At 36.7% G+C, this 15,122-nt stretch overlaps 2 protein-coding genes and 1 long non-coding RNA gene across 3 annotated transcripts in view; 2 read left to right on the forward strand and 1 right to left on the reverse strand.

The window, feature by feature from the left end:
• The window catches only part of LOC139978649 (uncharacterized), a 20,998-nt gene extending 13,687 nt beyond the window's left edge, over positions 1-7,311 (reverse strand). The window contains exon 1 of the long non-coding RNA XR_011796989.1: positions 484-7,311. This is a non-coding gene — a long non-coding RNA (uncharacterized lncRNA). The remainder of the gene's footprint in view (positions 1-483) is intronic.
• LOC139978634 (receptor-type tyrosine-protein phosphatase F-like) overlaps positions 1-14,860 on the forward strand; it is a 16,491-nt gene extending 1,631 nt beyond the window's left edge. Inside the window, exons 2-6 of the mRNA XM_071989007.1 lie at positions 9,255-9,548; positions 10,247-10,555; positions 10,844-11,149; positions 12,070-12,384; positions 14,357-14,860. Of these exons, the coding sequence (XP_071845108.1) occupies positions 9,255-9,548; positions 10,247-10,555; positions 10,844-11,149; positions 12,070-12,384; positions 14,357-14,640 (1,508 nt within the window). The 3' untranslated portion in view covers positions 14,641-14,860. The remainder of the gene's footprint in view (positions 1-9,254; positions 9,549-10,246; positions 10,556-10,843; positions 11,150-12,069; positions 12,385-14,356) is intronic.
• LOC139978641 (neuronal acetylcholine receptor subunit alpha-6-like) overlaps positions 1-15,122 on the forward strand; it is a 166,957-nt gene that overhangs the window by 71,526 nt on the left and 80,309 nt on the right. The window lies entirely within an intron of this gene.

The following is a 15,122-nucleotide window of genomic DNA, read 5'->3' on the forward strand; positions in this document are numbered from 1 at the left end:
AATTTTCCACTGGTGTAACAGCCTTTCAAGCCAATGACATAATTCTTATGAAACAGATTCTGAAGTACAGCTGCTGGTTTTGTCAATAACGTATGAAGGCACAAGAAAAAGTAAAACATTTTTGTCTTTTCAATTCTTATTCATTTCAAATTTGGGACTTCGTAGAACAGGGAAAATACTGCATCTGTATAAGAGGCAATCTTATTATTAGTAAGCTAACATTCCCATTTAAAAAAGGAAGGTATATTAGGTCTATCCATTAAACGAGGTAGTGTCATTGCTCACATACCGTTAAAAATAATACCTGTTAGTTCATACTTGGAAACGGAAATGCTTCTGAGACTTTCGAAACGAAGTGTTTTCTTTCTTATTTGTTTCTTGCATCTCTTTTATTTCATGTCTTTCTTTACAGACTTCCCCATTTTTTAAACATATAAACAATATATGGTGAAGTATTGACAAAGAAAAAGTCTTGCAACTTACTCTTGGTTGTGATCAGCAGCTCCATAGACAGAATGTAAAACTTTTGGAGTGAACAAGAAATCCAAAGAGAATTATTATACACAGTACCGCAAAGTGAAAGCGATTGAAGAAGACTTGTACTTCTCAACCATTTCAAGTTTCTGTTGTTTGGTAAGAATGAAGAGTTCAGTCTCAAAAACGAACATCATTCATTGCATCGGGAACCACGACCCTGTTCTTACATGTACAAAAAGTACTTTTAATGAAGAAAAAAGACGTTAAAAGGACTGTTCATTTGAACTACATCTCCTAAGATTAAAATCTATCCAATTTTCTCTCAAACAGTTAATGCAAATTGCATCCCCAAACTGTTTAATATTGGACGAAAATAGAAAAGGTGCTTTCAATTTCAGAGCTACAAAGAGAACAGCTTATAATTCTCTGCAGGAAACGAAACTGAAAATATTAGAATCTTAGTCTCACTGACTGTAAAAGACGGAATAAATGAAAACAGACTTCCAATTACACTTATGACGTGGATACCTCTCCTCCTATTTACCTATGGCCTTTGGGTGGAGAATGTTATTCGTGAGAATTAATCTGTACACAAAATATACGGCTCTGGATTGTAAGGAGAATTTCAACAGTATAGGCGTTTATAATGCCCTTTACTAACGTTGACCTTCCATTACCTAGGAATTGCAAAGTCGATAGATAATTGCAGTTTCATAGCAATATGTGAAAGGAAAATTTTGAATATTATGCTTAATAACAAATTTTGATATGACAAAATATGACACAGCAGTATAATACACCTTATTTTCTTGCAAAACATCAAAATAAACAATACTATGAACAGTTCTAATGCAACTTCTAGTTTTTATACAAAATGGCTAGCAAAATCCCCATCAGGTACTGAGGAATTCAAATGAGCCCATTGCAAGAATCACATACTTGACCGAATAAAGCAATTGGAAGTGATAATATCACTTTTGTTAAAATTACAAGAAAAAGAAATTCACGGCCATATTTTGCGTAAGGCATAATTAAAAAAAGTACTTTCCAAAGTCTAAAATGTTCGTCAATGTACATTTTTACCCAGCTTGTCTTTAAACTGTTGGCGAAGACATGGAGATCAATCACATTTAAACCTCCTTTAACTTTAGCATTACAAAAGACAGATCTCCTTACTTTATCTGTATAATTGTTTCAAATAAGTAAATCAAGAGCTTATTAAGGTCTTTAAAATAAATGACCAGGAAGGTTGGGGGAAGTACTGTAAATAAATATACAAGTTGGGAAATTGCAGATGTCATGATAATCAGGATCTTACTAATTGGAGTAAGGTCTCTCAAAGGCACAGTCGCAGAAGATTTTTAAAGCGGGGAAGTTTAAGTAGGTAATTCAAATGAAATAGTCATCCTTACGGTTGCAAAGACAAATCCCGAGATACTTTATTTCTCAGATTAAAGTTACTATGATTAATGTAAAAAGGATGACGCTGTAGCAGAGGGTCAAGCAAAACGAGATATGTATTTCCATGATTGATTTTAAGCCCCAAAGCTTTGTAAAACAAATTGAACACATTATTCACCTCGCAGAGAGAGAGAGAGAGAGAGGTGGAGAGAGAGGTGGAGAGAGACGGATTAGACTTATCCGTAATGACAGCTGTATTATCCGCATTTTGAGAGGAACATCAGAAATCGGTATAACATTAATCGATTGGTTGGAATTAATTAAAGATCCAAGAATGACAGTACTACATATAATGAGAAGATATGTGCTAAATTGGCAGCCCTGATGAACACCACGTGAGACCCTAAAATCTCTAGCCAAATACATATAGTTTGAGACGCAGGTGGTGATAATACTATATGAAGAACATTTGCCCAGGTTTTAAATTGAGGACCAAATATCTACATAGACAGTGTTTGCTGAATAAACTCCAGTCTAGGCAGTCTAATGCCTTTTTAAAGAAATCTAAAGAAAGTAAACCACCCAGATATGGATTTCTCCTCGCATACCAGATAAGATCCTGTATTAACCTTATGTTTTCACTTATTAATCTATACCTTTCATAAGACTAGTCTGCTCGTAACTTATTATTAAATTTAAGACTACATTTTGCAATGATTTTATAGTCAGGGTTTGAAAGGGGTATAGGGCGTCACCCTTACCATGCTTAGGGAGTCAATGCAACTTTTGCCCTGCCCTTTTCTTTGGTCATATGGCCCCTATCGAAGGAATAGTTTAAAAGAATCGGCCATCGGACCCAGGGGATTTGCTTTTGCCAATAGAGAGTAGCACCCTGGCTGCATTCATGCAATGAAAAAGGACCCGTAATCTGAGCATTAGTAAGATTGGAATGTTGATGATTCCAACCTTGACAAAAGTTATAGGGAGACACGTCGTAATCCGTAGTATAGAGATTAGAACAGACGTTTTCTGCCACTTGTAAAATATCATCAGAATGTTCAATACGTTATTAACTTCAGTAATTAGTTCATTAATAGTATTATTTTGTTTACGTTTCTCCAGACTTAAGAAACTACTTCATATTTGTATCCCCCTTTCCCCACCTACCGAGTTCTTGAACGAACATTGATACCATTTAATTTAAAGTCGTAGAGCTCTTTTAAGTTTGCTCTGGCATATTACACAGTAAACGTTTAGCCTCATTGTCTGGATTAGAAAATACGTTTGTTCACATGAAAGGATTTTCTTCGAGGAATTTCTTTCGTCAGCTTTGCAAATCCTGGACTGTAGTTTAGAGCTTACATAATGGAAACAATCCTACTACTGAATTTGCAAAATTCCCCATAAATGACTAGGGTTGGCGTCAGAGTTAGATAAAATTGTATCAGTAACTGTTGTCCCATCAGCTCCCGGTAACCCTCATCATATAACAGAGATATCTAGAGTTTCCAAACACCTGGCCGCATGGATTTCTCAGTAGAACGGTTAACGTAACAAACAAATCGGTATCGCAAAAAATGCCATGTAAACCTCTCAGTCTTGAGATTACGCTCCCGCCAAATGTTAACTAAAACATGCCTGAGCGAGCCTCGTAACTTTCAATCGGACAATGAAATTTGTACGGGACCGACCGTCATTTTGATCAATATCTCAATTCCAAATGAAATTAAAATCACCACCCCAAATGATGGACTCAAAGTCAATGTTTTGAAGGTGTCTTTAAATTCTTGTGATAAGTGTAATAGTTTTCTAAATTGGAGCCATAAATATTAATCAAACAAATATCTGTGCTATCAATATTGATAATAACACTGATATAACGCCCCTCCTTGTTGATTACCTTTATTCTCGGCGGCGACTGAGTAGCATGTGGGCTAAATAATATTGCAACATCCCTACTTTGGTTCGAACCGTGGAACAAAATCAAACTCCTGCCCCACTCATTCACCGAACAATTGCAGCCATGTGAAGTGGAGTGGGTTTCTTGAGAAAAAAAATTACGTCATATTTATGTGTATATAGAAAGTGAAATGTTTTCTACGTTTCCTGTTGTCTCGAACACCTTTGTGTTAAAGGAACATAATTTCAATATAACTATACTTTAGAACTAATATGGAATGACAAAGTATTCACTCACCATACAGGTATGCTTCACTGGGGGGTTCTTACATTAGATGCATTGAATAGAAAACTGAAGAAGAAAAGTTCAGACAATCAACCGTAAGATTTTGGTTGAGACAAATGCCATTTTCTTGGTACACTGGCCCTCACAAAACACTGGAGATGGAATAAGTTAATAGAAATCTATGAGTGACGATTAAAAAGGTTAAAGACATCTGAAAGTCATAAGGGTGTTTTGTGTGGGTCTCTCCATTTTCCTGCTGAATATCTGAGTTTCGTACCAACCTGATAAAGCTCGGAGACCTGTCTGCTGCACTTTCTCTTCTCCGCGAGATCCCTCTTCGTCATATTATCTGTAATTAACATGGTTTTCATTACCTATAGCTTACGTCTTTTATCCTGATAGAAAGATAGCTTCACTAAGATATAGCGGGGGCGGGTGGTTTAGTGTCTGCCATCAAGTTGTGACATCTCGATGCTAAAATTAGGAATTCCCACTTTCTGAAACACAGACTTAGCGACATCTGGAGAATTCTCTTTATCACGCGTGGGAAATCCAAAAATTCGTACTGTATTTCTCCGTGAGATTCGCTCTTGTACATTGATGGACTCAGCCTGCTGCTTGTTGGGGTTATTTAGTTTCTTCTCTAGAGCTTTGTTTTGTTCACGGCGTATAGTTTGTCACTTTCTTCCAGATCCATCAAACGTTTCTTTAGAGTGTCTTGTCGAATTCTTGCTCGATGCGCTGTAGCTCATCAAACATTTGCTTGGTATCTTGATGTAAACGTTTGAGTGAGGAATCCACAGATGACTTCAAGGAATGTAATGAAATTCCTTCTTTTGTCACTAGAGCCCTCTTCTAAGTTAGGCGCTTGTGATCTAAACAACGTGGGTATAGACCTAGTACATTCTCGTGTAAGAGGGAGGGTCGATTGATCTTCGGTTTACTAGTATTTTTAGCTCCTCTGGTACGACCCTGGTGTTGCAAGCTCCAATATATTTAGTAAAAGTGAAATATTTGACCAGGTTTTACCATCAGTAACATGAGATATCAACACAAAGTAATATGGTTTTACTGCAGTCTGCTCCTTTTTTGTTATATACATATATATATATATATATTATCGATTAGATAGTATACATACATCACCATTAAAGCTATAACTATAATTAGAGATTATATTTTGAACTAGCCCTAGCTGTCACACTATTTCCTGAAAGTAAGTGCAAAGTTTGCTACGGTTTTTGAAACCAATTGTTGGTTGTTGCTGATGTTAATGTATCCTCCATTTATATCACGCATTATGAACATGAAAGGCTCTGCGTTGTCAAATGTTGAGAATTTTGAGGTTGTAACTTTAAATATTATTGCCCCCCCCCCCCCAAAAAAAAATATGATGCCGGACGTGTTTATCAATTTGGCGATCGGTATGTTTGTTATTCCGTGGGAACGTTGGCCTTAATTGGCGATAACTGTTGGCCTTCATCATGAGCGAACAAGCAAACAATTATTTATAGCCTTGTTAGCGAACTTTGAAGCTTTAATTTCGTCTAGATTAATAAAGCGTTAATTTCTTACGTTGGCGATTGTCTGCTTCAAAATCGATACGTTTGCCTGCAATGTGTATGGAAACTTAACATTTGAGAAGTGCATGTGTCTATAGATAATACATCTCCGCATACTATTCCTCCAGGCTCCTCCATCCCTCCTAACCCTTCTGCCACCCACAAGAGACTTTCAATTAAGTCCATAACTCAATTATGAGTAATGCATGTTAACTTTATTATCATATTCATAAATGTAGAAAATATAAACGAAACGTCTGTACGGAAACTTAAAATTTGAGAAGTGCATGTGTCTATAGATTATACATCTCCGCATCCTATTCCCCAGGCTCCTCCATCCCTCTTAACCCTTCTGCCACCCACTAGAGACTTTCAATTAAGTCCATAACTCAATTATGAGTAATGCATGTGAACTTTATTATCAAATTCATAAATGTAGCAAATCTAAACGAAACGTCTGTACGGAAACTTAAAATTTGAGAAGTGCGTGTGTCTATATAAAAACATCTCTGCATACTATGCCTCTACATGACCTACTTGTACTATAAAGATGTTTATGTCTTAAGAGATTTGTTTGTTTGTCTGTATATGTTTGTATGTTTGTATATTTCAGTATCCCGTAGTATCGAATTATTTGTCAAAACAACGATTCACGTATATATACTCCTACGGTGATGTGAGGCGTGACGTGCGGTGAATTATTTCAAACTGTTATATTAAGAATTACTCAAGTTACTTTCTTACATGTATATGATACATCCAGGGAAAGGTTCGTAATAAGATTTCGTAACACTTGCTTACACGTGTCATAGAGTACTTACAATGTACTGCACTTTTAATCAACTAATTAAGTATTGGTTCAGTCATTAATCTTTACACTCACCGGCTTCACATCCTCGATGACACCACATATCGAAGAAATGCCAGCCCTCTACAACCCTTCCTTTGAAGGGCGAAAATCTCTCAAACGCCATATATAAATATATAATGTTCGCTTGATACGTTACCGTACGTGAAACAACAAAACTGCATGCCATCATTTCATATTTCGAAAATGCAGTTGTTTTCCTTCCAAATCAAATACGAACACCGCCTATGATTAATAAATGCACATACCGCTTCGATGCACCTTTCCAGGCCTATTGTTTAATATAATTGTCTAAGAAAATGTTTCAATAAGGTTCCAGGGTTTGGTTGCGTAATTAGTTGCAATGACCTTTGTAGCAACCTCCTTTAAACTAAAATATAGAGAGTAAAAGACTACCCGTGTAGATAGATTTAAATGTATATTATACTGTAAACCACCAAATTCTCATGCAATTTATAGTAATTAGTTTGTCTTGTTCATTTACTGTTTTGTTTTAATTATTTGATTTCTCTCTGTCTTGTTGGTTTCATTCCTTCTTGCTTCCATGTGACCATTTTGGTATCGCTAACAGGTTTACATCCTTCAATGTGAAAGAAACCCTAAGTTTAAGTTTCATAACTTTTCAATATAGAATATTAAATGATGCAGTAAATCAATATGTAATTAGATACATGAATTTCATCCTGAGGCGTGGGTTGTCGCGGAATGTACCATGCATGGGGATTTCCTTTTTCTCGTCGTTTCAGGCAAGGATGTCGATGCAAAAGGGATAATAAAGTAACACGAAGAAAGCATTACTTTATGTTATATATCAACCCCCCCCCCCCCCCCACAAAAAAAAGACAACCTGGCGTACTTTGTGGCCACAAGGAAACCTGTTGAACCCATGGCCAAGTTTCTCGATGTATACTTCAAATAAATATCCAAAAATGGTTACAACCTATTCTGAGATAAACAACTATCCTTATAGTGGCATAGGATTTATTAATTTAACTAAAAACTCTGCTATGAAAAACAAGGACTTCAGTTTCCAGCCAATATCAAGGCAAGAATAACTGGAAAGTTGTTTGGTATGGTCACGTCTCAACCAGCCAATTCCTAAGAGAGACCTAAATAAACCATTTTATTAAATAAACCTCTAAGTAGCATAATATTATTTCAACTTTTGATATTTCATAATAAGAGGCTTAGTTAAACATCGAAAAAGACTGAAAAACCAGTATTTCCCATAGTAATGTGATATAAACCTTTATTCTGTGTATTTACGTTGGTTAACTAAGCTAATAAAGCGTTGGAGTTTTAATAACTTAAATTACATAAAGGGCAGAAAGATCAATATTTCAGTCACGGATATCGCTTATATAGTCGACAAATTAAATCCTGGAGAGAGTGAATACATACTTGTTTGTTTGTTATGATTTAAATGTAAAATAAATAAGGAAATACTTACCTACAATGTACTTTGTGAGTTACTGTAACTTGACACTTAAACTGAAGATTTTTTTTTTTTAATTCACCATAATTTATTGTATTGATGACAGGCCCACAGCAAGTAATTCTGAGTAGAATGGGTCACCAACAATTTAAGGAAGGGCTCAATACTTGATTCCTGTTAGTTTTTGTACACACAACGGTGGCACAGATTGTGTGGGACAGAGTATTCTGCACAACGGTGCACTCCCCTCAACCCCCCTTCCCCCACCGGTCTGACTACCGGTCTGATCTACGGTAACTTAATCAAATATAGAGAGAGTCGATTAAGTTTTATTAAAAGACTGAAAAACCATTATTTCCCATAGTCATGTGATATAAACCTTTATTCTGTGTATTTACGTTGGTTAACTAAGCTAATAAAGCGTTGGAGTTTTAATAACTTAAATAACATAAAGGGCAGAAAGATCAATATTTCAGTCACGGATATCGCTTATATAGTCGACAAATTAAATCCTGGAAAGAATGAATACATACTTGTTTGTTTGTTATGATTTAAATGTAAAATAAATAAGGAAATACTTACCTACAATGTACTTTGTGAGTTACTGTAACTTGACACTTAAACTGAAGATTTTTTTTTTTTTAATTCACCATAATTTATTGTATTGATGACAGGCCCACAGCAAGTAATTCTGAGTAGAATGGGTCACCAACAATTTAAGGAAGGGCTCAATACTTGATTCCTGCTAGTTTTTGTACACACAACGGTGGCACAGATTGTGTGGGACAGAGTATTCTGCACAACGGTGCACTCCCCTCAACTACAGTTAATTAAAAAAATTACAGTTAATATGCAAATAGACTCTAAACAATTGCTTATCATCTATTGTGACCACGAGGAAAAAACCCGGAAGAAAAGAAAAAAATGAGAAAGACAAAAAAAAATCAAAGCAATCATTACGACATGGCTAACCTATATGTACGCTTTCCAAAATGATGCCTCATTTGCATATCAGAATCAAGACTGATGTAATTTTCTGATTAACTATATCAATTTAGACTCTTTAGATTATCTCATCTATATTTTGACAAGAAAAGAACCGCTATAATGCAGAGTTCATTATAATTATTGTTGTATCGACATGATACCACGGTCAAAGCAGAATTGTGTGTTGGAACGCCATATGTGTAGCCCTTGTCTCAACTAATTCAACATCTGCTTTGTGAAAACACTGAATATAAGAAAGATTAGACATACTATCAGCACATAAAGATACTATAGGCTCTCTTTTCTCCGTTCCATTTGTCCTCTCCTTTTTTTCAACAGAATGTATAATGAAACAACCCACAATTTACGGAGGACGACTGGCCCTGATTGATGAGGGCATCCATGGTTACGACAGTCTTTCTCCTTTTGCTCACAAACGAGTCTTTGTCTTCCAAATGCCGACATCTTTCTTCAAAGGAAGAAATTATCGCTCCAAGTTTGGACACCACGGGATCGGTCGTATCTGGATGGCAGAGGAAGCACCATGTGGTGGGGAGAGGTCACACCAAAACTGTCCATTGGCGACAACTGAAGAATCAATCTGTCTTGACTCTAGCCTACCTTGCTATCAGAGTAAGGATATTCAGGAGCCTACGCATATTTTGAACTTCGTTCCACTACTTTGATAAAATCGTCATTTTCTGTAACAATAACAAAAAATGAAGATAATTAAGTTTCTAAATTTCCTACAATGAAAATAATATTCACTCATGTTCAAATTTCAGCCAGCATTTTATTATCACTTTCAATGTCTTCGCCAGCGCTGTGGTCTTTTTGTGGCTCGTTTAACATTCTTTAATTTATGGTGATGATCCAAAGATTCAAAGTCTCAAGAAAATAACAGAATACTTCTGCCCTTTCACCCGCCATGTAGTTAAGACGAACTCATGTATATGAGGAGAATCCCAACTATAGAGGCAACTACATTATTATTTGAAAGAAATCTCAATTTTATTAAGTCCTCCCCCTCCCTATGCAATAGAAAATTAACATTAGCCACTATTGTTCAATTTTGAACCAACTCGTTTGACTATATCTCAAAAACACGAAATGACTGTGTTCTCGTATTAAATTGTAACAATAAACGTGTGAACCACTTACGTTTAGTAATCATCGCAGTTCTGAAATTTATAATTAACTCCCACACAAAAATTTGATCTCATTTTCGGAATTTTCGTGACTTATAAAATCCTTTTGAATGTAACAATTACTCTCAAAATGCATGATTAAAGTATTATTTTGCAAAAAGTTCTTAATTTGTTCTTTATTAGCGCCCCCTACTTATGCCGAACCGGAACCACTGTCCTTCTCTGACGTTACGCCAACGAGCATAACCGTGACGTGGCCAGCTTGGGACGAGACAGTCGACCATGGTCACGGTCCCATTGTTGAGTATAGGATACAAATACGAGGACCAGGGGAGGAAGATTTCACCGAAATACCGAAAGGAAGACAACTCTTTCATCAATTCAATGATTTGATCGAGAATACTGAGTATGAATTCCGAATTAGAATTATCAGAGACCATCCCTTTGGAGACGGAAGTCCAAGTAACGTGCAAACGCGCACATCAGCGGAAGGTATTCATTGATTTTACGCAATTATCAATAAATAATAATGATACTGACTACGTATTAAGTGAAGTTGCATTAATATACTTCCCCTTTCTCATTGTATACAATTAGCGATCAAACAAATAAATAAATGAATGAATTAATGTAACTAATTAGTAGCGTTGACTATAACAGTCGAGGAGATCACACGGAACAAAATGGTACTTACGTTAACGTTAATTCTGCACTAAGTAGCATTTAAAGCATTCCATAGTAAAACAAATTTGCAAGAATTTGTTCTCGTTTGTATTGCAGTACCACCCTCATACGTGAACCCCCAACCATTGACGTTTGATCATGTGACGTCAACTAGTGTGACTGTCTCGTGGCCGGAGTGGAACCGCCAAGTCGACTTAGGTACCGGTCCAGTAACTGGTTACAAAATCATGTATCGTCAACATGCTGACAATACGTGGCAGAGTGTGGAGACGAGTGACCAATCTGTTCAGTTAACTCAACTTACGGAATACACGACATATAACGTGTCAATCAGGCTTAAATACGGAAGTGGTCAATATACAGTCATGCACAATATACAGACGTTTCAAACTACTTGTGGAGGTAATAATATTAATAGCTTCAATCATTTGTTCACGATTTAAAAATATTAACAGCTTAGATAAATACATGATTTTCTAATATTAGCTGCTACAAAGTTTTAAGTGCACAATTTGTTCAGCTTCCAGTTTTGGATTATATTTTGACAAATAGCTAGGAAATTATGACGTGGGTTGGATATCGAGTTCGGTTCATTTTTAAACTGATTATCTTAAATCATGAACAATGTGATAACAGTCGGACGTACTTGCAAGATTACTAAACAATTAACAATCCAGACTGTGTAGCATATATGAAAATGTGAACCTATATTCTAAGCATTTTTGTGAAATTTACATTCAATTCATATATGATGTTTTCGAAACGGCAACATTCAAAGGTGAATTTGAAACAAACTGGTGTGCTATAATTCATGTACGCTGACAATTTTTGTCCTTCAAGAACGTAGCATCCAAAATTGTACTTCTTAATATAGATTCATCTCATTAAAAACCACATTGCTGTTATTGGTTTATTGTTAACAACTTCACCTCCCTTACGGAAAGTTGGTACTATTCAATCCAATCACGCCCGGAATTAAGAATATGCGGGGGTCATAGGCCATAAGGTTTTTGGGTCAAAACAAAAAAGTAAAGAAAATATTTTTCTTTCAGTGCGGAACTATCTTATACTTCAAAAATAAATTCATAATGTAGGAATTTTATTGCAAATTTCATCAGGATGCTTAGAATAGGTTCCTCTGTCATATAAATCTCCCACCAACTCCTCCCCCACCCCCAACTCCACCCTACCCCCGAGTTAAATAAATCAAAGGCTCACACATATATTAGATTCTTAATAAAGATTTATGGGACCTTTCATTTACGAAGGCAAGTTGTTTTTGAGCTCACATTACCTTTACTGTTATAATTCCATCTCTTCAGAATTAGGTGATATTGACCTCCAATTGTCATCTTCTTCCGAGAGTGAAGGCCTAGCTAGTTTGGTGGTCAATTGGTCGTACCGTACAATGATAGATGCTTGTAGCGTCACTAATCAGTCTATACATATGCAACAACTGGATTTGGATAATTGTCGGGCCTCACATGCTGGTCCCATAGAGAAGGTCTTGGGTGCTTACACACGAAACTACACAGAACAGACCCTGGCCGCTAATTCTGATTTCAACGTAACATTGACGGTGCGAACAGAAACCAAAGTTTATCACAAATCAGGACAATTACGAACGGATTCTACAAGTGAGTAAGCAAAGTAGGAGCAGTGGTTGTGCCGAGGAAGGGGGGGGGGGCATGGTTCAGTCAGGGCAGATTAAGCCGGTGAAGAATTAGACAACTGATACGTCGGGGCGTAATACACGTTTGCAATCCCACACAAAATATCAAGAGAATTTTAAAGCTAAGTCATTCCGTGAAGAGCTAATTAGATACCTTATTTACTTTTCTGGGTTGATCGCCGTGTTACCCAGCCCCCCCCCCCCCATCTCCCTCATATGGATGTCGCCTACAACGACCCAACGACTACACGCATGTATTTATGAACTATTCATTCACATCTGGCACATGAAATTTCAGCCACTGCCAATATCAGCCCCCTTCTCACCTTTGAAATCCTGTGCACGCCACTGTACAGAAGGGAATCTAATGCAGGTGTCCCTCGGGTCAAATCCGCGATAGTTTTCAATCTGTCCTGCAATACGAAAAGAAAAGCTAAATTAGCACACAAGTTTTCACTAAGTGGCCCCTCTGTGGACCCTTCAGACATTAGGCTAAAATACCCTACCAGCACCAGCCTACACTGCATATTGCTCAATATATATGTATGGGTGACATTTTAATTCTTTGCTACTACTAGCGATGTTCATCTGATTCTTCTAGAATGCTTATGGAGAATCACTACAATATACACCAGCTAATAATATTCAAAATTGTCTCATTCTGTCACCTAAAGTCTCTAATTTCTTCGCTGTTCAAAACAACATATTTGTATCAAGATGTCAACAGTAATTTATTTTTTATATATGCATATGGAACCTTTTGCTCTAAAAACGACCCGTTGTCGGAGAATGAAATGCTGTTGTATACGCACAGGAAGCTTGCGGTTTTCACTCTACGAAACTGCTGTGAGAGCACTGCACACTGTGGTGTGTTCAGATTAGCCGCGTAAAGGAGGACTTTACAAAATTTCTTACGATGCTTTTGATTTGCTGGTGAAAAGTACTGGCCTTAATATTGACCAATCAAGTCATTTTTCAAGTATTTCAATAGAGAGAGGAGTCAACGATGGCATAGGATATAAATTGATTACGCAATCACACTCACAGCAAGCACAATGTAAGCACTGAGAGATAGGGAAATTTTGAAGACGTTCACTGCTTTCCGAAGTGGTTTTTACTTTCTCAGATTACAAAGTACGGGGTTTAGTTCACACGCATACTAAATAATGACACATTATTGTATAGAGGACACACTTTTCTTCAAAATGACAAAAGAAAGAGTTTCTGAGTGCAATACATAAAAAGTTATGAAAAGAGTTAGCGCGAAATGTGCTTAATTTGTAGCGGTATTTGCTGCGTAAAGAGGTGTTTTGCGCCTAGTTCCGCAAGGAATTTATATGTGTTTATGTACATTGATGCGACCATATATATCACAAACACCATGCAGGACGAATTTGTGTTCGTCTAGCAAAACCCCAGGTTATAAACTATTCAGTATGACATGTTTGAGGGTTTTTCCTTACAAACCGGATTTTTTTTTTACACTGACAGTTAACTGCTTGTGGTACGATATTAATATAAGATTGCTTCTTATGATAAATAGTACGTTTAACTTTCTTCTTCTCAGAGAATGTTTGAAAATACCTCTCCCATTTGTGCAGACAGTTGAGATAATCTTGTACATACTGTTAGTGCATGACCCTCATCAAAGCACCCGCATTGACAGTATAAGCATTACGAATATCAAGTTTCTGTCAGATAGAGTTTAAGAACTGTTGATACTGTCAGTACGAGTACTATGCAGCATGACATTGGAGAACTGTATAGAGTGGTAATAGCGTTAGAACATTGCTCCAACAGGGAACAGGTACATGTCCAATTGATAGAATGCCACTATTTGTGTTTAATCAGGTTTGCTCATCTACATATCTAAAGTTTTCAAAAACTATTCTATCTATCATAATTTCTTTTCTCTTTTTCTTTTTGGTAACCCCAAGAACCATCTGGTAAACCAATTAAAATCGGGGCAACGGAGAGGGAGAATGAGGGTTCTGTGGAATTTCGCTGGAATGATCCTGAGTGCACGGAGCGCCATGGTGATATCATTCGATTCCACTATGTGTTTCGAAGGACTCATCGAACCGACGACATTACTGGGAGTACTACCAACAAGCAAAAGCGTTTCCACTACCTAACAAGTGGTGAAGGTTATTCGTTTGAGGTAAAAGCTGCTACAGACAAAGGAACTGGACCAGCGGCCAGTATTGAACATACGTTTTGAGTCTAAGTATACAAAATGAAGTTACTGGTAGTAGTCTGTAGACTTGTTTTAGATTAATAGTGATTTAATGTTAATTAACTTCATGGAATATAAATTGACCCGACTGCATCTTCAGTGTGTCACATTAAATTAAATGCACTGTGAAAATAAACCCGTGAACAATGTAAGTTACTGATACGAATCAAATAAAACGAAACAAGGATTATGCTCTAAAAACAAACTTGCGTTTGAATTTGAATTTGAAGTTTAGTGTGTGTGCGTGAATGAGCAAGGAAACTTTGTAAACAAATTACTTGCATCCTGTCCCTGCCTGCCCCATCCTGTCCAGCCCCATCCGCGTTTTTCTCGCATTACTATACACAAGTAAGTGGTGAAAGAGAGTATGAAGACAAATATGATATTGAATCTACAAAATTCTGTATAGTTCGCACGCTTGAAGGAAGTTGGATATCGTCCAAGCAGACTGAAAACTACATCGGTTT

The sequence above is a fragment of the Apostichopus japonicus genome, chromosome 13, assembly GCF_037975245.1.
Source record: "Apostichopus japonicus isolate 1M-3 chromosome 13, ASM3797524v1, whole genome shotgun sequence".
In the NCBI taxonomy this organism is placed as follows: Eukaryota; Metazoa; Echinodermata; class Holothuroidea; order Aspidochirotida; family Stichopodidae; genus Apostichopus; species Apostichopus japonicus.